Source organism: Callospermophilus lateralis, chromosome 6 (genome assembly GCF_048772815.1).
Source record: "Callospermophilus lateralis isolate mCalLat2 chromosome 6, mCalLat2.hap1, whole genome shotgun sequence".
In the NCBI taxonomy this organism is placed as follows: domain Eukaryota; kingdom Metazoa; phylum Chordata; class Mammalia; order Rodentia; family Sciuridae; genus Callospermophilus; species Callospermophilus lateralis.
The window spans coordinates 17,788,592-17,816,496 of record NC_135310.1 but is presented as its reverse complement, the minus strand read 5'-3'; the positions used below and the strand labels follow the sequence as shown (position 1 = coordinate 17,816,496).

The 27,905-nt window shown below is 36.0% G+C and overlaps 2 protein-coding genes across 2 annotated transcripts in view; one reads left to right on the top strand and one right to left on the bottom strand.

Annotated features, from left to right (window-relative positions):
- LOC143401801 (uncharacterized) overlaps positions 1-27,905 on the top strand; it is a 197,681-nt gene that overhangs the window by 83,480 nt on the left and 86,296 nt on the right. The window lies entirely within an intron of this gene.
- LOC143641832 (thyroid receptor-interacting protein 11-like) overlaps positions 1-27,905 on the bottom strand; it is a 43,894-nt gene that overhangs the window by 11,349 nt on the left and 4,640 nt on the right. Inside the window, exons 2-3 of the mRNA XM_077109716.1 lie at positions 11,719-12,300; positions 9,742-11,601 (exon numbers count right to left, since the gene is read on the bottom strand). Coding sequence (XP_076965831.1) covers positions 9,742-11,601; positions 11,719-12,300 — 2,442 coding nt within the window. The remainder of the gene's footprint in view (positions 1-9,741; positions 11,602-11,718; positions 12,301-27,905) is intronic.

Genomic DNA, 27,905 nt, shown 5'->3' with positions numbered 1-27,905 from the left:
TGTAGGAAAACTAACATTTAATTTAAAAATGCTCTTACTACTTGAAGAAATCACTTGGTGCTTGGCAATAGCCTCGGTACCTATGAATATAGTTAAAATAAGAAGACATATAGTTTTTTTGAAGACGATATAAAGATGACTATAACGATCTGAAAAGATGTTGGAAATCATTAGCATTAGGGAGATGCAATCTGAGACCATCTTGAGGCATCATCACACTTCACAGGTTAAACAAAGAAAACCAAAGTGGTAATACCAGATACAGATGATACAGGACGCAGAGAAACTGGATCTCTCATACCTTGCTGGTGAATACTGAGAATGGTACAGCCACTCTGAAAACAGGTCACTAGATTCTTAAACAAGTAAACCTACCCTTATCACAGGGCCCAGCTCTGACTCTGGTGGATGTTTATTCCAATAAAAAGGAATGAAATGTTCACCCATGCAGCAACTCAGGTGAATCCCAAGGATATCATGCTGCATGGAAAAAGGCCAATCTCAAAAAGTCATATAGTGCATGATTCCATTCATAAAACATTCTTGAGATGACAAAATTATGGAGAGGGAGAAAAAGTTAGTGGATAGTGATGGGGGTGGTGTTGGCAGTGATGTTGTAAAAAGGTAGCAAGAGGGAGGAGAACTGGAGGACATTATATTAAGCAAAACAAGTCAGGCACAGAAAGACAAATACTGCCTGTTCACACTTACATGTGGAAACTAAAGGTGATCTCAAAGAAGTACAAGAAAGAATAGTGGTAACAGAGCCTGGGAGAGGTGTGTGTGGGTGTGTAGGCAGAGAATGATTAATAGGTGCAGGGGTGCAGATGGATGGAATGACTCCTTATTTTGTGTAACATGTAGGATAACTACGGCTCACAATAAGTAATATTTCAGAACAGCTAATAATGAGAATTTTGAATGTTCCCCACACAAAGAATTGGCATGTCCTCTGTGAGAGATATGCCCATGACATGATTATTATACATTGTATTTATATATTGAAATGCCACTGTATACATATATTACATGCTATGATTACCATATGTAAACTCTACACATACACACAGACATACACACAACAGAAAATAGAAAGTGGAAAGAGAAATTTTAGTGGTAATGGAATAGTTCTCTATCTGGTTTGTATTGGTCACTACACAGATGATACAGTGTCGTAGAACTACAACACATTGTTCTAACATTGGTTGGTCTTCCTAGTTTTGATATTGCACTACAGTTGTATAAGAAGAAACCATTGGGGAAACCGAGTGGAAGGTACATACTACTGTTCTATAATTCCTTGAACACTTTCTGTGACTCTATAATTTTTCAAAACAACAAAATCCCTTCACTTATTTCTTTCCATCTTGAATTGAGTTCTAAAAGAGGCAATACACTATTTTCTCTGTCTTTCCTCAATGCAATTTTCCATTATTTTATGTTACCATTGTTACATTCTGGTGGGTTTCAAAACTCACTAGATTGAGCTTTCTCAGCAATGTTTTCTGCTTTTGTAACAGTAAATACGATTTTATGAAGAAAAAGTTTTGCAATCTCTGTACTCAAGCATAAAGCTAATTAATACACAGAACATAGTATGTTCATTCAGGAAACAGATATGCTTACATAGAAGGAAAATTTATTTTTAAGATAAACATTCAAAATATTGTATCAAATAGCTGAAGTAGTGATAGCTATCTATTTTTAGAAATATATAAATCTTCGCTTTTGACAAGTTGGTTATACTCAAGACATTACAAAATTGTAACTTGCTTTCATATTCTATATCACATATTTAATGTGAACAGAAAAGTAAACAGGAATAAATTTTCAATTTATTCCCCAATCAAATGAAACACTATACAATGAAATGCTTTGCATTTTCATTTGTTGCACAGATGTGTCTGGAAGAAACTTGACTTGAAATCTGAGATATCTAGCCATCAATTATTCTCAGTGTGATACAGAGGATATACTTTTTAACTACTATTTTTAGTGCTAAAGTATCCTAGAAAGCACTATTCAGGGATGATTGGGAAAATTTTTGAAATAAACAGTGAGATATTTATCCACTAGAGATACTTGGCTTAGGTCACAAGTTTAGAGAATAAACTGTCAACTGTATACCAAGAAATCTAATTAATTTATGATTTTTCCTTATAAAGCCTAAGGGATCACCTTATTTGTCAAAATTCTTTCAGTCTCTCACAAAAACTAAAAAATCAACATCCCAAGGAGAATTCTGATAGAACACTTAAATTGTTATACATTTCTGCATATGAACATTTGCTCTAAAAAGATTTTTATACTTCTCTCTCTGTATATATTTGTTAAATGTCTTTATGAGATAAAATATAAAAAGTGTTCCTGTAAGAAACTTTTTAAAACTTATTAAGGCCCCTTTGTATATAATAAAGCAACGTTTATATTATTACTTTTATCATCTTCAATTCTTGGCTATTCTTATGTGCAGAAGTATATATTTTAGCAAAACTATTTCAACAAATACTTTTCCTTTTAGCTTCAAGTGTATTATGTACTTTACATGGAGCTTAAAGTGCTGTATTGTTCTTGGAGCTGTTTTTCAGTCTTTCTTTTCATGATATGATATGCCCCTTAATAAATTCCATGAGAACAAAGCTCCAGAGTCCATAATCCTGAGGATGAAGTGGCCTGTATGGGGGATATTCAAGATGAAGTTGCTATTAATTCTGTACCCAAACCATCAAATTCCTTTAGAAGCATTAATCCTGAATATGAAAGGAGAAGAAATGTGTTGCCATGTGACAATACTATTCTTGTAGCCAAGGTGAGCTAAGGTCCTAGGCCAAAGACTACTGTGGTTTAGCCTTCCTTAGTGTGGCTCAGCCTTGCTCACTGTAAGTGCCACCTCCAGCTTCATATGCTCCCTGTGCTCAGCACTGGCCTAATCTTGTATAAAAAAATAAAAGCTGCATTTAGCCCTAAGCCTTACATAAAATAGAAAATGTATTTCTTAACTTAGTGACCCAGATTTCCTTTCAATGGGAAGGAGAATATCATCCCTTTCTTACTGGTTAATGGAAATTGCCAGGTAAAGCATGTATAATCACTCAAAAATCCTGAAGTAATTAAACTACTGAATGGACATTCCACATCTCTCCACCACCACTACTCTTAATCCTCATGCACACACACACATTACCGCCAAAGACCATTAGCTCATGTCTTTATGTAACCAGCCCTAGCTAAGAGCTGAGATTGGCACTGTGAAATAGATAGAAATATTGGTTTGAAGTCCTGTTGCTTTGGCATTTTCCAGAACATCTTAAAATGTCAGTGGTGAATATATGTTCAAATATTGTTGTCTGGCAAGTTGCCCAGAGCTCCAAAAATAAGATAGAATAAGTCCACATTTCATTAGTTACTGTGAAAGTTCCATCAAGCTTATCAGTTGGTTCTTAAGTCCCATTAGTTAAAGTCACCTGACTAGTTTTTCAGTTGTCAACTCTATCATTGTCCTTGCCTGAAGACCACAAGGTGTGTGTCAACACAGATGGACCCAAGGATTCAATGAAGCACTCCCTCTGCTTGTCAATGAGAGGAACTCTCTGTGGCTCCCACACACATCCTCAGGTGGATGGGCACTCCAGGATTCCATACCCTCATTTGCTTATTCATCTTGATCTGATTTTGTTCTGTATACACATAAATGACTTGGAAACTCTCAGCGTGGCTGCTAGAGAAGTAAATCAAAGGGCTGCCTAAGCCTGAATCCAACTTAGGTCTTTAGAAGCAACAATTGAACCTCTTTCTCTTGCTCTACCAGGATAGGAAGGATACAGCACTATTTCCAACCAGTTCCCTAATTAAAATACCTTCAGAGTTGTCATTGTTTTTTAAAGTAGTTACTCAGCTGACTAAATAAGATTACATAGACTCAGCATCTCTAGGAAACCATAACAGGTAGAATATGGAGTTAGAAATGTTATTTTTAGCCCATATATTACAGCAAGAGATTAGCACTTGTGAAATTAGATTGTTGAAAAACTGCCTCATGAGGTTACTGAATTTCTTTATAGACCCGAAGATACATGAATCTCTGCACATACACAGATGAAAGTCCACACATTTTTTGTTAGGACAGTCATTTTGCATAAGATTCATTGGTATCTAAAACTCAAATTCAAATTCATTATGTGTTTGTGCCACTGGTGATTTGAATGACTTTGTGATCAATCTCAATTGCATAGGTTTAAAAAAAGATTGTTTATATGATTTTTGTTTGTTTGTTTAGGTATGGGATTAAACCCAGGGATGCTTAACCACTGAGCCACATTCCCAGTTGTATTTATTTTATTTTGTTACAGAGTGTCTGTAAATTGCTGAGGCTGGCTTGGAACCCCTGGAATTAAAGGAATCTGTCACCACACCCTGCTAAGTTTACAAGATTTTTTTTTTTTTTTAATCCATGTCCTCATAAGACTAAGCCTTGATAAACAGGTAAAAAGTCCGATAGATAGGCACAAACTATTTTTAAAATAGTTTTCCTAAAGATCAGATTATTTTGAAGTTATAGAAATCATATTATTCTTTTTGTTTCTTTTAGTAACATCATTGTTTGGTGCATTACAATTGTTCAAAATAACGGCCTTTGTTATTACACATTGGTACCTTCACATAACCTAATTTGGGTTATTAGATTTCCCAGTACCTTCTCTTACTCCTCCCTCTCCTCTTGTCTGGAAATCACTTATTATCATCCCTGAGAAGGATATGAAAAAAGGAAATAAATTGCTGGATGACAGTTCTTCAGTGCCAAGGATCATTCAAAGTATCACCTACAGTGCATTGCTCCAAAATTGGGGCCAGAGACGAGGAAGCTACTCTGGTTAACTGTTGCAGGGTTTGATCAGTTCAATGGATTTTGGTCTTTGTTATATTTTGCCTGTCCCAGATAAAAGTTTTTCAAATGGACAAGCTAACCAGAAAAGCTGCTCCAGTCCCTTCTGTCCAGTCTAGTCTTTCTTACTCTAAGCAAATCATCCTAATGTTCCTCCCCAGCAACTGAGGAAACAAAGACTTATGATAGACATGAAAGAAAACTCCATTTTTTTATATCATTTGATACTCACTCCATGTCCATAAACTACTAAAGTGTTAGGGTCTGTAAACAAGTCAGGATGGCGCCTGGCATGTTGCCAGAGGGAGTGGTTTGTGAAGGAACGCCAGGGAGCCTTTAAGTGTGGAGATTCCTTATTGGTTGACTGCTGTATCTAGTTTATGTTGATTAAGATAAGCTGTGTGGAATGTATATATACCCCTCCTGTCCTACAATAAACAGCTCCCACTCCTGCTGTATCAATGTACACAAGTTGCTCCTCACACCCCGGTTATTTTGCTGCAGCCGGACTGTGGCACTAAAGGTTTGCAATAAATCATCTCAAATACTATTTCATCTGTGCTCATAAAAGGTATACACATTTTAATTGTTGGAACCTTTTACCTCTCTTGGGACCGAGGCCATTATTGGTTGGTGGCTGAGGTGGCCTCATGGGTTCTTCCAGAGCATTTCCGTATACATGACCTGGCTGGATTGGTGTTCGCAGGCTTTTAGCCTCTGCATGGGCTTTTGACCTTCGTGCTGCCTAATGGTTGAATCTGAAATCTTCCTAGGCCCCTTAGTGATAGTGACGTACCTGCCCCTGCTTCGTTCTTCCTACTGTCTCTTCCTACTCCCTCCTTCTATCACTATATAAACTTGTCCCTGACAAAATAAAGTTGAGACTGTTGCACCTTCTTGGTTGTCTCCTCTCCCGACTCAGTGTGATTGTGGGCCAGGTTGGGTGGCAGGCCAGGTTGAGATACTTACCCTCTAGCTCAGCCCAGGAGAAGCTAGTGTGCTTCACTACCTCTGTCAGAGGGTGGTTCCCACAGCTGGTGCCTTGGAGAGGACAGGCTGATCCTGCCTGCCTCCCGTGTACCCTTTGTCACAGGGAGCGACATTAATGTGAGACCAAATCAAATCCAGGGATAGACATTAATAGAATATCTCAAATAAGTATTTAATAAAAAGGCTAGCAAATTCAGGGTCTTTAATGAAACTTTAATAAAATTGATGAGACAAGGAAACTGAAAGCACAATATTTTCTTAGGAACTTTTCTGTTTGGTGTTATCTTCTTTACAACATAGAAGCTTTTCCTAAGAATGCAGGGAGTATGAAATTTCTAAGGCTCTCTTGCTGTTTTCTCCATTAAACCCCTGTCTTAAAAATCTTGAATCTATATTAATCTTTGTAATTTTCTGGCTACCTATATAACATGTTTTTCTCAAGCATGCAGTGAGGTCGCTGTTTCCAAGAGCTCTTCAATTCTGAAATATAAGAAGTGTGTTTCCAGGCATTGAAACCCAAAGGCTCACCTAGACACAATGGAGTGAGCAGAATACATAAAAATCTCTCCTGACAAATCTGAACTCTGCTTTTCCCAACCATGTGAAGTCTATTGGAAGAAGATTCCAAGTAATTTGGCACGTCGAAGCAAAATATATACTTTGATATTCTTCTCAGGAGTTAGCCATGTTATGTTGCAGGAAGGCAGATTTTAGTGCTGAATTTCTGATTGTATCCCCCCAAAAGTTGTTCCAGGCATATCATGCAAGAATGTAACCTCCAAAAAATAAATTATAAAGGGAGAAAATTAGACTTCAGAAGGCTGGATAATATTTGCATGTTCATGCATTTTACCACACATCAGACCTTCTTCCTTCTTCCTTGCTCTGATGTGAAGCATGTGCTTTCATTTTTCATTTTGGCTTAACATGTTATCATTTAATAATAATTCAGTAAATATACTTAGAACAAGAAAGTCACCTAATGACTCATGTCTTAGGGATGGTTTCAAAAAAAATTAATTGTGCATTTTGTACCATAGAGTATTCCCAGTGTTTCCTAGAATTGTTGCAACTGATGCTGGAAGCTTCGAAATAGAGCAGAAGGCATAAGGTCTGTGGCTTGTGACCCTTCCCAAAGTATGTAAGATCGGTAGACATTGAATGCAAACAAAAAACTATGCATCATTGAAGTTTTTCCTGTCACTAAAATGCTAGCAGAGCTCAAGGAATTGTGAGTCCCTTTTTCTATAGTACAGGAAAAATAAGAAATTTCAAGACTTGAGTTACCTACAATTTCTGAGAACGTACCTTGGTACTTAGAAGGTTCTCAACTTAAAAACACACAAAAAAAGAAATGTCATCATTTTCCATAGCATTTGGAAACTTTCCATAGGTTGGAAACTTTACTCTCAGAGGTCATCAGTTCTCAGATATTTATATGTTTTGAATACTTAGCCAATCTGACTTTGGGATGCATCTTCCAGTTGTTGTCTCAGTGATTTTGTTCATGCCTAACAACTGATGGCATCTTAATTTTGGTAAAATAATGTAAATGTTAAGGTGAAATTTAGAAATAAGAAAGGAAAAGCTGATATGGGTAGCTACTGGGTGTTTTGTCTTCCTTTTTTTTATTTTTGTAAAGTGAAACAAAAGATAAACCAAAAGTTTCTATCTTAAGTTAGGTAAAATCAAAGAGGAGAAAAAAGAAGATAATATAGCTAATACTTCACTGCCACCTGTAATTTCTAAAACAACTAAGAGCATTTTTATTAAAATTAACTTTGTTGACATGTATATTAAATTATAGAGTAAATATTAAATAATTCAATCTATATTATATTATTAAAATTTACTTTGTTAAATTGTATTAATTTAAATGAAATTTAATGAATTTTTAAATATAAATCATACTATAATTCAAGTTAATCACCAATATCAGTTAATAAAATAAATGTAAATCCAACAATAGTATTAATAAAAGAAATTTAAACAATACTAATTAATAAAGTAAATTTAAATTCGATTAATTTATATTAAATGATAATATAATTTATATTTAAAAATATATTAAATTTAATTTAAATTAATTTTAATAAAAATGTTCTGAGTGGTTTTAGAGATGACAGGTGTCAGAGAAGTATGTGCTATGCAATCTGCTTTTTCTCTTCTCTGATTTCACCTACTTAAGATAGAAACTTTTGATTCATCTTTTACCTTAATTTATCAAAAGTTTGTAACTACTACTATTTTAAGCTTTTCATCTTTCAAAAACTGTTGTTAGCTTATTTCTCTCCCCAACTTGTTTTGATCTACTGTTGTATAAAATGTGTTTATAAGAATTATTGTAGAGCCCCCAATAGTATGTAGATAAACAGTCCAGATATTTAATGATGCATTCTTACTAATTAACTTTTGCATTGGCAATGGATCATGTGATCCCACTTTGGGGTTGACTCATAAAAATACTCTTCCTTCTGGACATATTTAACATCTGGAAAACTGGATTAATGTGAAGTGACTTTTCTGTAGAAGTGGAAATAAGCAAAATGGATAGGGGTCATAGAATTGGGATTCAAAGCATCTTAGAATTTATCCACTAAGCTTCATGTTTAGGTCCTCCCCGTTGGAATTTTCCCTTGGTAGTTGTACAATGTTATCTTGGATAAAATAAATATTCTCAACTTTTTGCAACATTATATTTGGTTTTCATGTACTCTAAATCTGAGACCTCCTTCTTATGGGTTGGATTGTTCTTGTTTCCTGTAATTACATGTATCATTTTTATCTTAATGCCATTAAATTTAAGAAATATTATTCTTTTTTTAAAAAAAGAGGTTGGAACTAATGGTTCAAGAATGCTGCTCTGTACAGTTGCTCACAAAATTACATCAGAATTGATGACTGGTGATGATTAACTGCTACATTGGAACAAAATTCTATAAACAAAAAGTGCTACAAAAAACAAAACAAATTTTTAAAAAAGTACTATGGCAAAAAATCACAACAACAAGAACTCAAAAAATAAAATAAAATGCCTAGTACCTATACACTTACATACACCCGCTTTTTTGCTTTCTCTTACTGACACCACCATGATCTTTATGCAACAACTGCTCCATTTTGTCCTTTGGAATGTCCAGAATGCTCCCCATCAACTGCAATACTTCAAGACGTTTGCCTTTTGGTGCCTTGAAATGACCGATCAAAAGGTTTCTCATGAGGACCTTGTCTAGTTTTCCTTCTGTGCTGTTGACCAAAGTGGACAATTTCTGTTGTGCATGGTCCAACATTTCTTTTCGGAGCTCGTTTTGTTTTTTCAGTTCTTCCATCTCTTCTTCCTTGAGATCTAAGTCTTCTCTCAGTTTGCAAGCAGAATCCAACATAGCATTTGCTTCATGCAAACGTTCCTGCAATGATGATACTTCTCCTTCTAGCTTTTCGGCCTTGTTCTTCCATTCAGCTACCAACTGTTTTTCTTTGGCTAGTTCAGCAGAATGCATAGCTTTCTCTTCTTCTTGGGAGTGCTCTAGGTTACTTGATGACAGGGCACACTGCCTTACTCGTTCCTGGCAGAGCGAAAGCTGCAGTGCATTCTCATCCCTCTGTTGAGAGACCAGACTCAACTGTTCCTGCAGGGACTCTATCTGCACACTGGCTTGATGACTTGCCTTAGAAGATGTAGCTAGCTTCTCCTCCAAGAGTGTGACTTTCTGTCTCAGTTGAATCTCTTTGTCTTCCGCAGCCAATATTTCCTGGGCGTAAGACTCTTCTGATTCCAAGAGCTGGCTGCGTAGCCTTTCTAGCTCCCGGTTTAGGCGTAATTCTTGGTCCTGTAAGTGTTGAACCTCTTTTGTTCTTAGGATTTTTACTTTGGTCTCTTGAAAAATATCAGAATTCAATGTTTGAGCATCTCCTCTTTCTCCAGGCAACTGGGCTTTTATTTTTTCAATAGTTGTCTGCAAGTTCTTAATCTCCTCCTCTTTGTCTAAAAGTAACTGGCTATGCGCAGCATTCATCTGCTCATATTGGTACTTCAATTCATCCATTTCCTCCTTCTGCTCCTGTAAAGACTGAAGTAGTTGCATTTTACGCTGGTTTTGATTTTCAATTATATTCAGATGGTCTTCAATTTCATCTTCCAGATGATTTTTGACTATATTCAGTTGAGATACCTCCAATTCTAGTTCTGTGATAGCATCAAGAGCTTTAGGCTCAGCCACTGGTACAGCTTGATTTTGCTGTTCCCTAAGTGTTTCCAGTTCGAATTGCAGATAGTTGTTTTCTGCTTTCATGTAGGTAAGATTTCTGTCCTTTCTTTCAATGGCTTGCCTTAAAGTTTCATTTTCTCTTAAGGCCTGAGAACACTTATCTAAATCCTTTTGTAGTTCTGAATTTTTTTCTTCGAGTTTTTCAATAAAAACTTCTTTCTCATTTAGGACTTGTTTCAATTGCTCCTCGTCTTCTATATAAGATGCCAAAATTTCCTCCATTTCTTTTTCATCAGCAGTCATTTGCTCAATATTCTTTTTGAGTCCTGCTATTTCAAAGTCCTTCTCTTGATTGAGTTGCACTACACACTCGTGTTTCAGCTGTAAGGCAGAGGTATTCAAATGATGTGCATTGGAGAGTTCCTGAATAGTCTGCCTGTGATTATTTGCTTCTTCCAACAGTCTTTTTTCTGCCTGGTGAAGTTTGGCTTCTATCTCTTCTTTGTCTCTTTTTAGAGTCTCCATGATAGTGTCTTTTTCTTGAGAGATTTGATTGTTAGCAGCAATAGATTCTTCCAACTTACGCCTTACATCTTCACGTGCTAAAATCAACATTTCATTTTCTGTTTTGAGATCGATAGCAACTTTCTTTAAATTTTCATTGAGCTGTTCTACTTCAGAAAGATTTTGCCTTAAGTTGCCAATTTCTGCTTCCCGTTCTTTAAGCATGTCATCCTTACAATGACTGTTAGAGTCTTCATTCAGAGAACTTCGGTACTTACTCTTAAATCCAGACAGCTCATCTTCAATTTGTCTAATGGGACCCTTAAGCCCAAGGTTTTCCTGCTGGATGTTTAAGCTATTTTTTTGTGACTGATTTAGCTGATCTACTAAATCTTCTACTTTACCTTCAAGCTTCTGCTTGGTTAAATGCAAATCACTGAGGCTCTGTGCATTCCCAGTCAACTTCTCCTTCTGCACATGCAACTCTTGGGATATGTTCATTTGATCATCCTCAAGTTGATGAACTCTCTTTTTTTCATCATCTAGTTCTTGTTCCAACTTCTTGATGACAAGGTCTCCTTCATTTTGTTGTTTGGATAGCTCATCTTTTATCAAAATCATGTGCTTTGTAGCTTCCTGATTCGGATGATCCAGTTCTTCTAACTCAGCTATCAGCATTTTCTCTTCATTGATAGTCTCATTCAGTTCTTCCTCCTTTGCCTTCAAGTGAACTTGTAAGTCTAGTAATCGTACATTCAAATTCATGTCTGTTGAAGCTCTGTTTTTCATGACTTGATGGTCACAGCTCAATTTTGACAGTGACATCTGAAGTTCCTCTTTTTCTTGACTCAATGATGACTTCTCTTTTTCTAAAGCTTCAACATGCATTTTAAGTTTCAGATTGTCTTCAGCAAGACGGTTATCCTGGTTTAAGCCATTTAGTCTCATGATTTCCTTCTCAGCATCAGCCAGGGCTTGTTTTAGCCTGAACACTTCTTCCACTGCTGAACTCTGAGGAAGGATTTTTCCCTTTTCTGCCACAGTAGAACTCTGCTCCAAAACTGACATTTCATGCTGATGATCATCTATGTCTGGACTTTGGTTTGGTTGAAGAGTCTTGATAGCATTTTGTACTTTGCAGATTTCACTTGTGTCAGAATGATATTTTCCCTGAGCCTCAGCAATCTGCCTCGAGTGACCAACTTCAGGTTCATATCTTGCAACTTTAATTGACAATCTGCTTGTTTCTTGTCGTGATAAAATTATGTCACTAAAATCCATGTCATCATCACGGAAGGCGGAAAAATGACTACTGATCCCGGAACCGAATGGAGCCAGAGCAGTTGTTGTTGGTACGCCACCAGCTCCTGAAGGTACCCATTGAGCAGCTGCCTGTGGTTGAAACACTTGATTTTGCAGTACAATCTGTCTTGCTTTAAGATGGCGGCTGATCTCTACCTCTTTCTGTTGCAGTTGATATTGGTAACTTACAGACTGATGGTTTATTTGCAGCTCTGATGCTTCATGCTTTTCTTCCAGATCAGTACAATACTTTTTCAGTCTTTCATTCTCACATCTTAGTGTGGAATCAGTAGTTTCCATTTCCTCTTCCCAGCAATGATGTAATGCTGCTTCTGGGTCTCCTAAGTCATCCAGAAGTATTTCCCTGGTGAAGCTGGAGATATGGCCAGTGAGGGAAGCCAAGCTGCTCCCCACCTGACCCAAGAAGTGGCCCAAGCCTGAGACCAGGCCTCCAAACCAGGACGACATCGCCGCCACTTCAGTGATCCATCGGACCAGCTCCAAACACCACGTCCATCACCGTCCACTTCTCTGCCCCGAACGTCCTCCAGCGTTGCTAGGGTCAATTATGACCCAAGCGCTCAGAATTCCTCACAGCGCGAGGTTCCTGGGGCTCCACCAATACCAACCATCCCTCCCTGCCTCTAAACTCAGAAGCCGGTCCTGGGCTTTGACCGGGGGCTGGCAGCCAGTAGCACACTCACCCCCTGCAGGGCCTCTGCTTCTTCCCTGCACTTGCCTGTCAGCTATTGGCTCACAGGATTGGGCAGGGTTGGCTGGGAGGAGCTAGAGATACAGGAAAGTGTCCTAGTTTGAGTCCAAAGGCACTCCCACGAAGAATCAATGTTGTAGTTGAAATCCAAAGGTAGTTCACTGGACAGTTCCCTCTTGTCTGGGAGAGGTGGATTTTTTGTTGCTTTCAGTTGCATTCAGTTGACAAGGTGAGGTCTCGCTCCATTACAGAACGCAATCTATTTAATTAAAAGTCCCCGATTCAAAAGTAAATCTCACCCCAAAATACCAGAGTAATTACCAGAGTAATATTTGGCCAAATATGTGAGCATCATAGCTCAGATGGTTAATTTTATTTAACATATAAAATTAACCATCACAAAGTCTTAATCATTCTCAGAATTCAGATTATAATATGGATTAAATGTCACTAAAGAACCATCTTTACCCTTTCCAAAAATAATTTTTTGCTCTTAATCTATAAATGTTTGAGTTCATTTTAACATTATATGGTCCTTGTAAGTTCTGATTGAAGTTCATTTAAGTGCTCAAAAATTCCACTTCAATTGCACTTAAGAAACTTTGTTTTTGAGCCAAAAGGTTGATGTTCACTTAACCTATTGTTGTTTATCAATGCCAAATATAATCCAGGTTTGAACAGTGCAGAGTGAAATAAAAAGTTGAGAAATTTTCTACTATGCAGGAACAATCCTAAATTTAAATCCCATACCTAAAGTTAAGGATCAGAAGGAGTTAAGATAAGGCCCTGCTTTCCAAGGTGTTTAAATTCCAACAAGTTAATGAAGAGGCAGTTTTGTAGAGTTGGGGACAAAGCAAAGAGATGAAGCACATGGGATGTAACAGGCATACCAATTGGGACCAAAGCAATTTTGGAGCTAAACTGACAGAATGCATTTATAAAACCTCTCTCACTTGCAAGAGTTGAAGAGTAAATGAGAACATAGTGTGTAGTTCTCACCTGATGGCTGGTGCAGAGAAAGTGGCCAACAAATAGAGCCTGCTGCCATTTTGTTCATATTTGCTTTTTGTTTTGTTTAGGATCATTTTCCTTATTACCCTTTAGAAGGGGTTTGGGTTTGCTCCCATTACTCACTTCCCAGAGCCCATATTCAGGAGACTCTTTTCCTTGAGCTCTTCTTTCTATATGTGTATTCAGGGAGCAAATACTCAAGGTGGCAGAAATAAAATTTTAAGAATGAAGAATTTTAGGAAAATTAATGGTTAAATAGATTCTAAGGATTATATTAATCACCTCATAATGTCTCTTGCCTTCAAGATAGAGCAAGTAGACATAATTCCTCAGATTGCTATCAGAAACTAGTGACTGCATTTGTGTCTTGTGCTAGAAAAGGAAATCTTCTTTGTCTTTCTTATTCATCTCCAAATCTGAGAGAGAAATCAGGCCTGTATTAGTCAATCTTTCTTCATAAAAAACTAATATAAAAATTTAAGCCCCTTTCAGCATCTGCTGAAGTTGAGAATCCATGCTATATCCAAGCTGTGTCTACTGTTGAAGAAGCCATCAACAATACCAAGTATCCTTTTCTCCCTTTTGACCATTCCTCCTGTGTGTGTGTGTGTGGTGGGGGGGGGTTGTGTTTGGGTGTCGGTGTGTGTGTGTGCGTTTTAGAAGGCACTACATAAAAAAAAAATAAAGATGTTGTGTCCAATAAAGGCTAAATAATAAATATTTTTTTAAAAAAGAATTTAAATTGTCCATAAATGTTATACAAACTGTGAAATTAGATGCTTTCGCATCTAGTGACTTTTATAACTAGGACAAAGAATTAAATGTAGTTCTGCTGTGTATAAAATGATCAAAATAAATCACCAATATCATAAAGAAAGTTAAGTCTTGCCTATGTGGAAGCGATTGTTAAAGTCATGAGGATGGAGGATTTCACTGAGAAAAGAAGGCACATGGAGGAAAAGGAAGCTTCAGTTTTTCAATTGCTTATTATGTTTCAGCATTGGTTTGTTCTTTCCTAGACAGTATTTTATTTATTTAGTATAAAAATTTGGGTTGAAATATCTAGTAGAAGAACTGGAAGAAAAAAAAAAGAGGAGAAGGATTTGAAGAAGAAAGAACATGAGAGGAGAAATGGATAAAGAAAAATCATGATATTGTTTGTGATTAAGGCAAAAGGAAAGAGGGTGGGGGCAAAGGTTGGTGTACATGGTCAGATGCTGCATGAGGGGCACATTGAGGATGAAACCTGAGGAAGTTGGTTATTGATGATCTTTGTGGTTCATGGGGAGTGAAAGTGGGATTTCAAGGAAGTCAGGATGAGCTGCTCAAAAGTTCAAGTCAGTATTCAACAAAGATAGTGCCTTTTCCTTCATATCCCCTTCATGCTACAGAACAAGACCTACTTCCCCTCATACTTTATCTCTTGTAACTTTCTCCTTGTGGTCTTCTGTCTCATTTCCTTCCATGTTTCTCTCTCTGAAAAAAGGACCCTTGGATCCTGGATCCTCATTAAGCACATATTTATAAAATCCATTCATATACTAAATGCTGAAAAGGGAACAATGAAGTATTTTCCTTTCTAGTAGTTCTGAATATTTTCTTTATGTCAGAGACTCTTCCCTTTTATATATGTATAAATTGGTGATTTTGAAAAAAAATGTCATTTAAATTTAATCTGTGAAAAATCACTAGTTCAAGACAAGTGTTAATTCTTACCTTGAGAGTTTTTGTTGATGTACATTAAGGTAGTCAGTAATTGATATATGGTTGGGTTATCTCCTGTTTTGCATTGATTTCATGGGTTTATCATGGAACTTTTTCTTAGGCAGATATACTTTATACTGATGCATTACATTTTCTTTGATTTTTCTTTCCTAATATTTATAATCTAGTGGGTGCTAGGTTTTTATATCATTTCTTTCTTGCTTCTATTGCCAAACTGCTTATTAAATTACAGGCTAAATGAAAATAATGTTATAATAAGAGTGGAATGAGTCTATTGTTTTTCTGAAAATCTTTCTAAGTTGTTCTCTTGGTTTCTGTTTCAATTTACAGCCACAGAAACTAAACAAACAACACCCCTCTAGGGAAGACAGGAATGTAACACACACAATGCTTATGGCCCTGTGAGACACATTTAGATTATTAGGCAGGTGAAGAAAGGTCTTAAAGGGAAAGGTTGATTTTTTCCCATTTCTGTCTTGCACAGTAAGACAATGACAGCTCTTTGTGTGATTTTATAGTGTACAAATGTTCCAGTAGAGTAGTCACCGATTTAATCAATCATCCAGATGTTTAATCAAACATTCAGATATTTTTGTCAACTCTATGTGAAATAATTTAATGCCCCAAAGTGACTTGTTATTATAATGTATAGAAGAATTGAACTATGGAAAGTATTGAATAGAACCCTTCCATACAACCTTAACAAAGAAATAGAAACTAACACACACCCATCAATTCTTATGGTCATGCTTATTTACAGTGATAATTTGAACTCAACAAAATTTGTTTTGTTCACAGAATCTAAGGCTTTAGTATAAGGTGATATTTTGAATATTTCTTCAGTTGTATAAATTGGAAAAATAATGTGAATTAGTAATTATATTTTATGTCTGTCTTACTGTAAATCAAGTTCAAAGCATGAAATGTCACTTTAATTTTTATAAAACAAATTACTTGTAAAACTTGTAAAAATATTAATAGTATTTCTTAGGTCAACAAATGTTGCATACTATACAGGATAGTAGTGCAAAGAATATGGAGGTCTTAGAAACAAACCATCTAGTTTTGAATCTCAACTAAGTTATTATTCATAACTTGATCTTGGGTAGATTTCTTGACTTTCCTAATCTGAAGTTAATTCATCTGTAGAGCTCAGTGTCATTGTAAAAATTAACTATAGTGAATATAAAATGCCTGGCACTTTATAGCTTGTAGCTCTTATGCTTTTTCTAAGTTCTCACAATAGGTACAGCACTTTAAAATCATGTGTTCTATTTATCTGGAAAATAAGCCTCATAGTGTTCCTTTGCTCTCCTAAAGTATACATAGAATGTGCAACTCTATAGGGCCAATATTATTACCTTACTCCAAAAGTATACTTTTAACACCGACAAGGTTCTTGGTACTATCTCAGCAAAGGAATTCGTGAGGAACAAACAGACATAAGTTCTGTCCAATTAGAAAACTAATTTAGAAGAAAGAATAAATAAGTGAATAACTAGATGAATAAGTACATATTATAAAATACACTCTACTCAAAATGTACAATTACTGCAAGGAAGCAGAACTGAAATGCCTGCTTTGCAATAGATAGTCCAAGAAGAGTCTGAGTCAATGAAATATCATCTGTTTCTTGAAGCATAAGTATGCTTAACACGTACATTAGAAATTATATTATAATTAGAAATTATATTTTATGTCTGTCTTACTGTAAATCAAGTTCAAAGCAAGAAATGTCACTTTAATATCCGTAAAACAAATTACTTGTAAAACTTGTAAAAATATTAATAGTATTTCTTAGATCAACAGATGTTGCATACAATACAGGATAGTAGTGCAAAGAAAAGGGAGGTCTTAGAAATAAAACGTCTAGTTTTGAATCTTGACTAAGTTATTATTCATAACTTGATCTTGGGTAGATTTCTTGACTTCCCTAATCTGGAGTTAATTCATCTGTAGAGCTCAGTGTCATTGTAAAAATTAACTATAGTGAATATAAAATGCCTGGCACTTTATAGCTTGTAGCTCTTATGCTTTTTCTAAGTTCTCACAATAGGAACAGTGCTTTAAAATCATGTGTTCTATTTATCTGGAAAATAAGCCTCATAGTGTTCCTTTGCTCTCCTAAAGTATACATAGAATGTGCAACTATATACGGCCAATATTATTACCTCACTCCAAAAGTATACTTTTAACACTGACAAGGTTCTTGGTACTATGTCAGCAAAGGAATTCATGAGGAACAAACAGACATAAGTTCTGTCCAATTAGAAAACTAATTTAGAAGAAAGAATAAATAAGTGAATAACTAGATGAATAAGTACATATTTTAAAATATACTCTACTCAAAATGTACAATTATTGCAAGAAAGCAGAACTGAAATGCTTGCTTTGCAATAGATTATCCAAAAAGAGTCTGAGTAAATGAAATATCATCTGTTTCTTGCAGCATTAAGTATGCTTAGCAGGTAAATTATGAAGAAATTTACAGTTCTAGGCAAAGAAAACTGATGTGTGAACTGTATCAGGAAAGAGTTTTTTTCTGCATTGACAAACTGAAACAAGACGGGTGGATTGGAACGTCAGAATAAGGGGAGGCAGATCTGAGATCCCAGTGGAGGCTGGGGGAGTGGAAAAGACAAGGCATCAAAGGCATTTAGAGTAGCTTAGGTTTAATGTTTTTTTTTTTTTTCTGGTATATAGGATTGAACCTAGGGCCATTAAACACTGAGTCACATTCGCAACCCTTTTTTAACTTTTTCTTTTGAGACAGGGTCTTTCTAACTTGTATAAAGACTCACAAAATCGCTGAGCCTTTCTTTGAACTCCTGATGATCCTGTCTCTAAATAAAATACCAAACAGGGCTGGGGATGTGGGTCCAGAGTCCCTGATTCAATCCCTAATAGCCACTCCCCCGCCCCCCCCCAAAAAAGACATCTGCTCTCTTATCTATTATGTAAATGCTTAGTATAGTGACATAAATGTTATCTGTTGTTGTTTAAACAGTATAAAGGATACATAAATTTTGGCTTCTATCTAAGAGGTGAGAGTGTTAATCTGTAATCCAAATAGAAAGGTGGACAAAAGACAGGTGAAGGGTAACTTGCAGTTGGTGGCCCAGGTGGCTCCACAGAAAGGTGAATTGGATCATGAGGTCAAACCTCATCAGTGGATCAATCCACTGATGGGTTTATAATTTGACAGGATTATTGGGAGTTGGTAAAAACTGTAGGCAGTAGGGCATACATTTGTTACCAACTCCCAATGGGAGGGTAGGTCATTGGAGTTGATTCCCTAGAAGGGGACACCTCATTCCTCAGATCTTTCTTTCCCTCACTGGTGTGTTTTTTATCTCTATAAGATAAGCAGCTCTGTTTTGAAGCCAGGCTCCCTGGCTTGTTGATGTTCATTTTCTCCTGGTGTCTTTAAATATTCTTTCCCTTATACACATCTATATTCAAATTTCACCTTATAAGATTTCCAATCCTAGCAAATTAGAAGTCATCCTAATAATCTCGTGTTAATTTTATCCTCTCTTTAAAATGTTCTCTCCAAATACAGATACCTTCAGAGGCACTGGGGATTAGAACCCCAACATATTAATTTGGGGCAGGGACACTCTTCAGCTTATCCCAGAAGAATTTTTCTGATTATCAAATCTCAAATGGGAAAGGAAAAAAAAAAAGTACTCTAAAGGTAACTGATAAAACCGTTATGTGCAATGTCTGGGGCTGGTTAGTTATTAAGTAACAAAGACATGCAAATACATACATAGAGTACACAATAGATACAATCATTTTCATTAGCCAAAAGCACATCGCCTTATTTAGAGAAAATGATAGAGCAAATGAACAAAATGTCCTGAGTAACTTTTATGTATAGACCATTGCTTTCAACTACTATCTCTCCATCTTTCTCTTGCTTTCTCTTTTCTAGTCATGAATTTGAATTATCAAGAAAATATTTAAAATAGTTCAGAGAGTTAACCCTTCTGAACCACAGAGATCATTTCTTTTTTTTTTTAAATTTTTAAGGAAACATTAAGCATTTTACAATTTTGTCTCTGTCTACTCTATTTTAAGTCTCTTAAGAGCATCAAATATATTTTATGTGTCATGGACTCCAAGAGTCTTACACAGTGCTAGCTTAGTAAAGACACATGAGTGCTAGTAAATATTGGTTGGATAAAATGATGAATAATTTCAGATAAGTTAAGTGAGTCATTCAGGAGAATTATCAGGAGATTTCAAAACACAATTTTGATTGCTTTCAGGTGAGCATTTGATTCCCCTACACTGTTTACTTACATTGAATTTTTGAGTCAGTAGTTTTCTTTGTGTTATGAACTAAAAGTGAAAAGGAGAATAAACAGAAGTCACTTGAACAATTAATCCTATATAAAGACATGTGCTTAGTCATCTTTTCTTACTTTCCAACTATAATTATTATGATATTATTATTATTATTATTATTATTACTGGTGCTGGGCATTGAACCCAGGGCCTTGTGCATGATAGCCAAGCACTGTACCAGCTGAGCTATATCCCCAGCCACTTTCTGATTATTATAACCATATTCATTACATGATATTATTCTATACAGATTTACCCAGAAAAAAATTATAATCCTTTCCATTGAATTCTACTACAACTATAATCTTACTTATTATTTTAAAATTTGAAAAATGTTATGTAATTGTCTGTTTCACTTTGTTTGAGAAATTTATATGATTTGTATCTTTGGCAATTTGAAAGTGATTCTTAAATTTTACTCATAATCATTAACTATAGAATGGTATATATGCATTGTAATTTTATTCTATACACTTCCTAGGAGTGTATCTTGCTAAAGGGTCCTCTGCAGGAAAATTAATATTTAATTTAAAAATGCTCTTACTACTTGAAGAAATCACTTGGTGCTTGGCAATAGCCTCGGTACCTATGAATATAGTTAAAATAAGAAGACATAGTTTTTTTGAAGACGATATAAAGATGACTATAACGATCTGAAAAGATGTTGGAAATCATTAGCATTAGGGAGATGCAATCTGAGACCATCTTGAGGCATCATCACACTTCACAGGTTAAACAAAGAAAACCAAAGTGGTAATTCCAGATACAGATGATACAGGACGCAGAGAAACTGGATCTCTCATACCTTGCTGGTGAATACTGAGAATGGTACAGCCACTCTGAAAACAGGTCACTAGATTCTTAAACAAGTAAACCTACCCTTATCACAGGGCCCAGCTCTGACTCTGGTGGATGTTTATTCCAATAAAAAGGAATGAAATGTTCACCCATGCAGCAACTCAGGTGAATCCCAAGGATATCATGCTGCATGGAAAAAGGCCAATCTCAAAAAGTCATATAGTGCATGATTCCATTCATAAAACATTCTTGAGATGACAAAATTATGGAGAGGGAGAAAAAGTTAGTGGATAGTGATGGGGGTGGTGTTGGCAGTGATGTTGTAAAAAGGTAGCAAGAGGGAGGAGAACTGGAGGACATTATATTAAGCAAAACAAGTCAGGCACAGAAAGACAAATACTGCCTGTTCACACTTACATGTGGAAACTAAAGGTGATCTCAAAGAAGTACAAGAAAGAATAGTGGTAACAGAGCCTGGGAGAGGTGTGTGTGGGTGTGTAGGCAGAGAATGATTAATAGGTGCAGGGGTGCAGATGGATGGAATGACTCCTTATTTTGTGTAACATGTAGGATAACTACGGCTCACAATAAGTAATATTTCAGAACAGCTAATAATGAGAATTTTGAATGTTCCCCACACAAAGAATTGGCATGTCCTCTGTGAGAGATATGCCCATGACATGATTATTATACATTGTATTTATATATTGAAATGCCACTGTATACATATATTACATGCTATGATTACCATATGTAAACTCTACACATACACACAGACATACACACAACAGAAAATAGAAAGTGGAAAGAGAAATTTTAGTGGTAATGGAATAGTTCTCTATCTGGTTTGTATTGGTCACTACACAGATGATACAGTGTCGTAGAACTACAACACATTGTTCTAACATTGGTTGGTCTTCCTAGTTTTGATATTGCACTACAGTTGTATAAGAAGAAACCATTGGGGAAACCGAGTGGAAGGTACATACTACTGTTCTATACTTCCTTGAACACTTTCTGTGACTCTATAATTTTTCAAAACAACAAAATCCCTTCACTTATTTCTTTCCATCTTGAATTGAGTTCTAAAAGAGGCAATACACTATTTTCTCTGTCTTTCCTCAATGCAATTTTCCATTATTTTATATTACCATTGTTACGTTCTGGTGGGTTTCAAAACTCACTAGATTGAGCTTTCTCACAATGTTTTCTGCTTTTGTAACAGTAAATACGATTTTATGAAGAAAAAGTTTTGCAATCTCTGTACTCAAGCATAAAGCTAATTAATACACAGAACATAGTATGTTCATTCAGGAAACAGATATGCTTACATAGAAGGAAAATTTATTTTTAAGATAAACATTCAAAATATTGTATCAAATAGCTGAAGTAGTGATAGCTATCTATTTTTAGAAATATATAAATCTTCGCTTTTGACAAGTTGGTTATACTCAAGACATTACAAAATTGTAACTTGCTTTCATATTCTATATCACATATTTAATGTGAACAGAAAAGTAAACAGGAATAAATTTTCAATTTATTCCCCAATCAAATGAAACACTATACAATGAAATGCTTTGCATTTTCATTTGTTGCACAGATGTGTCTGGAAGAAACTTGACTTGAAATCTGAGATATCTAGCCATCAATTATTCTCAGTGTGATACAGAGGATATACTTTTTAACTACTATTTTTAGTGCTAAAGTATCCTAGAAAGCACTATTCAGGGATGATTGGGAAAATTTTTGAAATAAACAGTGAGATATTTATCCACTAGAGAAACTTAGCTTAGGTCACAAGTTTAGAGAATAAACTGTCAACTGTATACCAAGAAATCTAATTAATTTATGATTTTTCCTTATAAAGCCTAAGGGATCACCTTATTTGTCAAAATTCTTTCAGTCTCTCACAAAAACTAAAAAATCAACATCCCAAGGAGAATTCTGATAGAACACTTAAATTGTTATACATTTCTGCATATGAACATTTGCTCTAAAAAGATTTTTATACTTCTCTCTCTGTATATATTTGTTAAATGTCTTTATGAGATAAAATATAAAAAGTGTTCCTGTAAGAAACTTTTAAAAACTTATTAAGGCCCCTTTCTATATAATAAAGCAACGTTTATATTATTACTTTTATCATCTTCAATTCTTGGCTATTCTTATGTGCAGAAGTATATATTTTAGCAAAACTATTTCAACAAATACTTTTCCTTTTAGCTTCAAGTGTATTATGTACTTTACATGGAGCTTAAAGTGCTGTATTGTTCTTGGAGCTGTTTTTCAGTCTTTCTTTTCATGATATGATATGCCCCTTAATAAATTCCATGAGAACAAAGCTCCAGAGTCCATAATCCTGAGGATGAAGTGGCCTGTATGGGGGATATTCAAGATGAAGTTGCTATTAATTCTGTACCCAAACCATCAAATTCCTTTAGAAGCATTAATCCTGAATATGAAAGGAGAAGAAATGTGTTGCCATGTGACAATACTATTCTTGTAGCCAAGGTGAGCTAAGGTCCTAGGCCAAAGACTACTGTGGTTTAGCCTTCCTTAGTGTGGCTCAGCCTTGCTCACTGTAAGTGCCACCTCCAGCTTCATATGCTCCCTGTGCTCAGCACTGGCCTACTCTTGTATAAAAAAATAAAAGCTGCATTTAGCCCTAAGCCTTACATAAAATAGAAAATGTATTTCTTAACTTAGTGACCCAGATTTCCTTTCAATGGGAAGGAGAATATCATCCCTTTCTTACTGGTTAATGGAAATTGCCAGGTAAAGCATGTATAATCACTCAAAAATCCTGAAGTAATTAAACTACTGAATGGACATTCCACATCTCTCCACCACCACTACTCTTAATCCTCATGCACACACACACATTACCGCCAAAGACCATTAGCTCATGTCTTTATGTAACCAGCCCTAGCTAAGAGCTGAGATTGGCACTGTGAAATAGATAGAAATATTGGTTTGACGTCCTGTTGCTTTGGCATTTTCCAGAACATCTTAAAATGTCAGTGGTGAATATATGTTCAAATATTGTTGTCTGGCAAGTTGCCCAGAGCTCCAAAAATAAGATAGAATAAGTCCACATTTCATTAGTTACTGTGAAAGTTCCATCAAGCTTATCAGTTGGTTCTTAAGTCCCATTAGTTAAAGTCACCTGACTAGTTTTTCAGTTGTCAACTCTATCATTGTCCTTGCCTGAAGACCACAAGGTGTGTGTCAACACAGATGGACCCAAGGATTCAATGAAGCACTCCCTCTGCTTGTCAATGAGAGGAACTCTCTGTGGCTCCCACACACATCCTCAGGTGGATGGGCACTCCAGGATTCCATACCCTCATTTGCTTATTCATCTTGATCTGATTTTGTTCTGTATACACATAAATGACTTGGAAACTCTCAGCGTGGCTGCTAGAGAAGTAAATCAAAGGGCTGCCTAAGCCTGAATCCAACTTAGGTCTTTAGAAGCAACAATTGAACCTCTTTCTCTTGCTCTACCAGGATAGGAAGGATACAGCACTATTTCCAACCAGTTCCCTAATTAAAATACCTTCAGAGTTGTCATTGTTTTTTAAAGTAGTTACTCAGCTGACTAAATAAGATTACATAGACTCAGCATCTCTAGGAAACCATAACAGGTAGAATATGGAGTTAGAAATGTTATTTTTAGCCCATATATTACAGCAAGAGATTAGCACTTGTGAAATTAGATTGTTGAAAAACTGCCTCATGAGGTTACTGAATTTCTTTATAGACCCGAAGATACATGAATCTCTGCACATACACAGATGAAAGTCCACACATTTTTTGTTAGGACAGTCATTTTGCATAAGATTCATTGGTATCTAAAACTCAAATTCAAATTCATTATGTGTTTGTGCCACTGGTGATTTGAATGACTTTGTGATCAATCTCAATTGCATAGGTTTAAAAAAAGATTGTTTATATGATTTTTGTTTGTTTGTTTAGGTATGGGATTAAACCCAGGGATGCTTAACCACTGAGCCACATTCCCAGTTGTATTTATTTTATTTTGTTACAGAGTGTCTGTAAATTGCTGAGGCTGGCTTGGAACCCCTGGAATTCAAGGAATCTGTCACCACACCCTGCTAAGTTTACAAGATTTTTTTTTTTTTTAATCCATGTCCTCATAAGACTAAGCCTTGATAAACAGGTAAAAAGTCCGATAGATAGGCACAAACTATTTTTAAAATAGTTTTCCTAAAGATCAGATTATTTTGAAGTTATAGAAATCATATTATTCTTTTTGTTTCTTTTAGTAACATCATTGTTTGGTGCATTACAATTGTTCAAAATAACGGCCTTTGTTATTACACATTGGTACCTTCACATAACCTAATTTGGGTTATTAGATTTCCCAGTACCTTCTCTTACTCCTCCCTCTCCTCATGTCTGGAAATCACTTATTATCATCCCTGAGAAGGACATGAAAAAAGGAAATAAATTGCTGGATGACAGTTCCTCAGTGCCAAGGATCATTCAAAGTATCTCCTACAGTGCATTGCTCCAAAATTGGGGGCAGAGAAGAGGAAGCTACTCTGGTTAACTGTTGCAGGGTTTGATCAGTTCAATGGATTTTGGTCTTTGTTATATTTTGCCTGTCCCAGATAAAAGTTTTTCAAATGGACAAGCTAACCAGAAAAGCTGCTCCAGGCCCTTCTGTCCAGTCTAGTCTTTCTTACTCTAAGCAAATCATCCTAATGTTCCTCCCCAGCAACTGAGGAAACAAAGACTTATGATAGACATGAAAGAAAACTCCATTTTTTTTATATCATTTGATACTCACTCCATGTCCATAAACTACTAAAGTGTTAGGGTCTGTAAACAAGTCAGGATGGCGCCTGGCATTTTGCCAGAGGGAGTGGTTTGTGAAGGAACGCCAGGGAGCCTTTAAGTGTGGAGATTCCTTATTGGTTGACTGCTGTATCTAGTTTATGTTGATTAAGATAAGCTGTGTGGAATGTATATATACCCCTCCTGTCCTACAATAAACAGCTCCCACTCCTGCTGTATCAATGTACACAAGTTGCTCCTCACACCCCGGTTATTTTGCTGCAGCCGGACTGTGGCACTAAAGGTTTGCAATAAATCATCTCAAATACTATTTCATCTGTGCTCATAAAAAGTAGACACATTTTAATTGTTGGAACCTTTTACCTCTCTTGGGACCGAGGCCATTATTGGTTGGTGGCTGAGGTGGCCTCATGGGTTCTTCCAGAGCATTTCCGTATACATGACCTGGCTGGATTGGTGTTCGCAGGCTTTTAGCCTCTGCACGGGCTTTTGACCTTAGTGCTGCCTAATGGTTGAATCTGAAATCTTCCTAGGCCCCTTAGTGATAGTGACGGTACCTGCCCCTTCTTCGTTCTTCCTACTGTCTCTTCCTACTCCCTCCTTCTATCACTATATAAACTTGTCCCTGACAAAATAAAGTTGAGACTGTTGCACCTTCTTGGTTGACTCCTCTCCCGACTCAGTGTGATTGTGGGCCAGGTTGGGTGGCAGGCCAGGTTGAGATACTTACCCTCTAGCTCAGCCCAGGAGAAGCTAGTGTGCTTCACTACCTCTGTCAGAGGGTGGTTCCCACAGCTGGAGCCTTGGAGAGGACAGGCTGATCCTGCCTGCCTCCCGTGTACCCTTTGTCACAGGGAGCGACATTAATGTGAGACCAAATCAAATCCAGGGATAGACATTAATAGAATATCTCAAATAAGTATTTAATAAAAAGGCTAGCAAATTCAGGGTCTTTAATGAAACTTTAATAAAATTGATGAGACAAGGAAACTGAAAGCACAATATTTTCTTAGGAACTTTTCTGTTTGGTGTTATCTTCTTTACAACATAGAAGCTTTTCCTAAGAATGCAGGGAGTATGAAATTTCTAAGGCTCTCTTGCTGTTTTCTCCATTAAACCCCTGTCTTAAAAATCTTGAATCTATATTAATCTTTGTAATTTTCTGGCTACCTATATAACATGTTTTTCTCAAGCATGCAGTGAGGTCGCTGTTTCCAAGAGCTCTTCAATTCTGAAATATAAGAAGTGTGTTTCCAGGCATTGAAACCCAAAGGCTCACCTAGACACAATGGAGTGAGCAGAATACATAAAAATCTCTCCTGACAAATCTGAACTCTGCTTTTCCCAACCATGTGAAGTCTATTGGAAGAAGATTCCAAGTAATTTGGCACGTCGAAATAAAATATATACTTTGATATTCTTCTCAGGAGTAAGCCATGTTATGTTGCAGGAAGGCAGATTTTAGTGCTGAATTTCTGATTGTATCCCCCCAAAAGTTGTTCCAGGCATATCATGCAAGAATGTAACCTCCAAAAAATAAATTATAAAGGGAGAAAATTGGACTTCAGAAGGCTGGATAATATTTGCATGTTCATGCATTTTACCACACATCAGACCTTCTTCCTTCTTCCTTGCTCTGATGTGAAGCATGTGCTTCCATTTTTCATTTTGGCCTAACATGTTATCACTTAATAATAATTCAGTAAATTTACTTAGAACAAGAAAGTCACCTAATGACTCATGTCTTAGGGATGGTTTCAAAAAAAATTAATTGTGCATTTTGTACCATAGAGTATTCCCAGTGTTTCCTAGAATTGTTGCAACTGATGCTGGAAGCTTCGAAATAGAGCAGAAGGCATAAGGTCTGTGGCTTGTGACCCTTCCCAAAGTATGTAAGATCGGTAGACATTGAATGCAAACAAAAAACTATGCATCATTGAAGTTTTTCCTGTCACTAAAATGCTAGCAGAGCTCAAGGAATTGTGAGTCCCTTTTTCTATAGTACAGGAAAAATAAGAAATTTCAAGACTTGAGTTACCTACAATTTCTGAGAACGTACCTTGGTACTTAGAAGGTTCTCAACTTAAAAACACACAAAAAAAGAAATGTCATCATTTTCCATAGCATTTGGAAACTTTCCATAGGTTGGAAACTTTACTCTCAGAGGTCATCAGTTCTCAGATATTTATATGTTTTGAATACTTAGCCAATCTGACTTTGGGATGCATCTTCCAGTTGTTGTCTCAGTGATTTTGTTCATGCCTAACAACTGATGGCATCTTAATTTTGGTAAAATAATGTAAATGTTAAGGTGAAATTTAGAAATAAGAAAGGAAAAGCTGATATGGGTAGCTACTGGGTGTTTTGTCTTCCTTTTTTTTATTTTTGTAAAGTGAAACAAAAGATAAACCAAAAGTTTCTATCTTAAGTTAGGTAAAATCAAAGAGGAGAAAAAAGAAGATAATATAGCTAATACTGCACTGCCACCTGTAATTTCTAAAACAACTAAGAGCATTTTTATTAAAATTAACTTTGTTGACATGTATATTAAATTATAGAGTAAATATTAAATAATTCAATCTATATTATATTA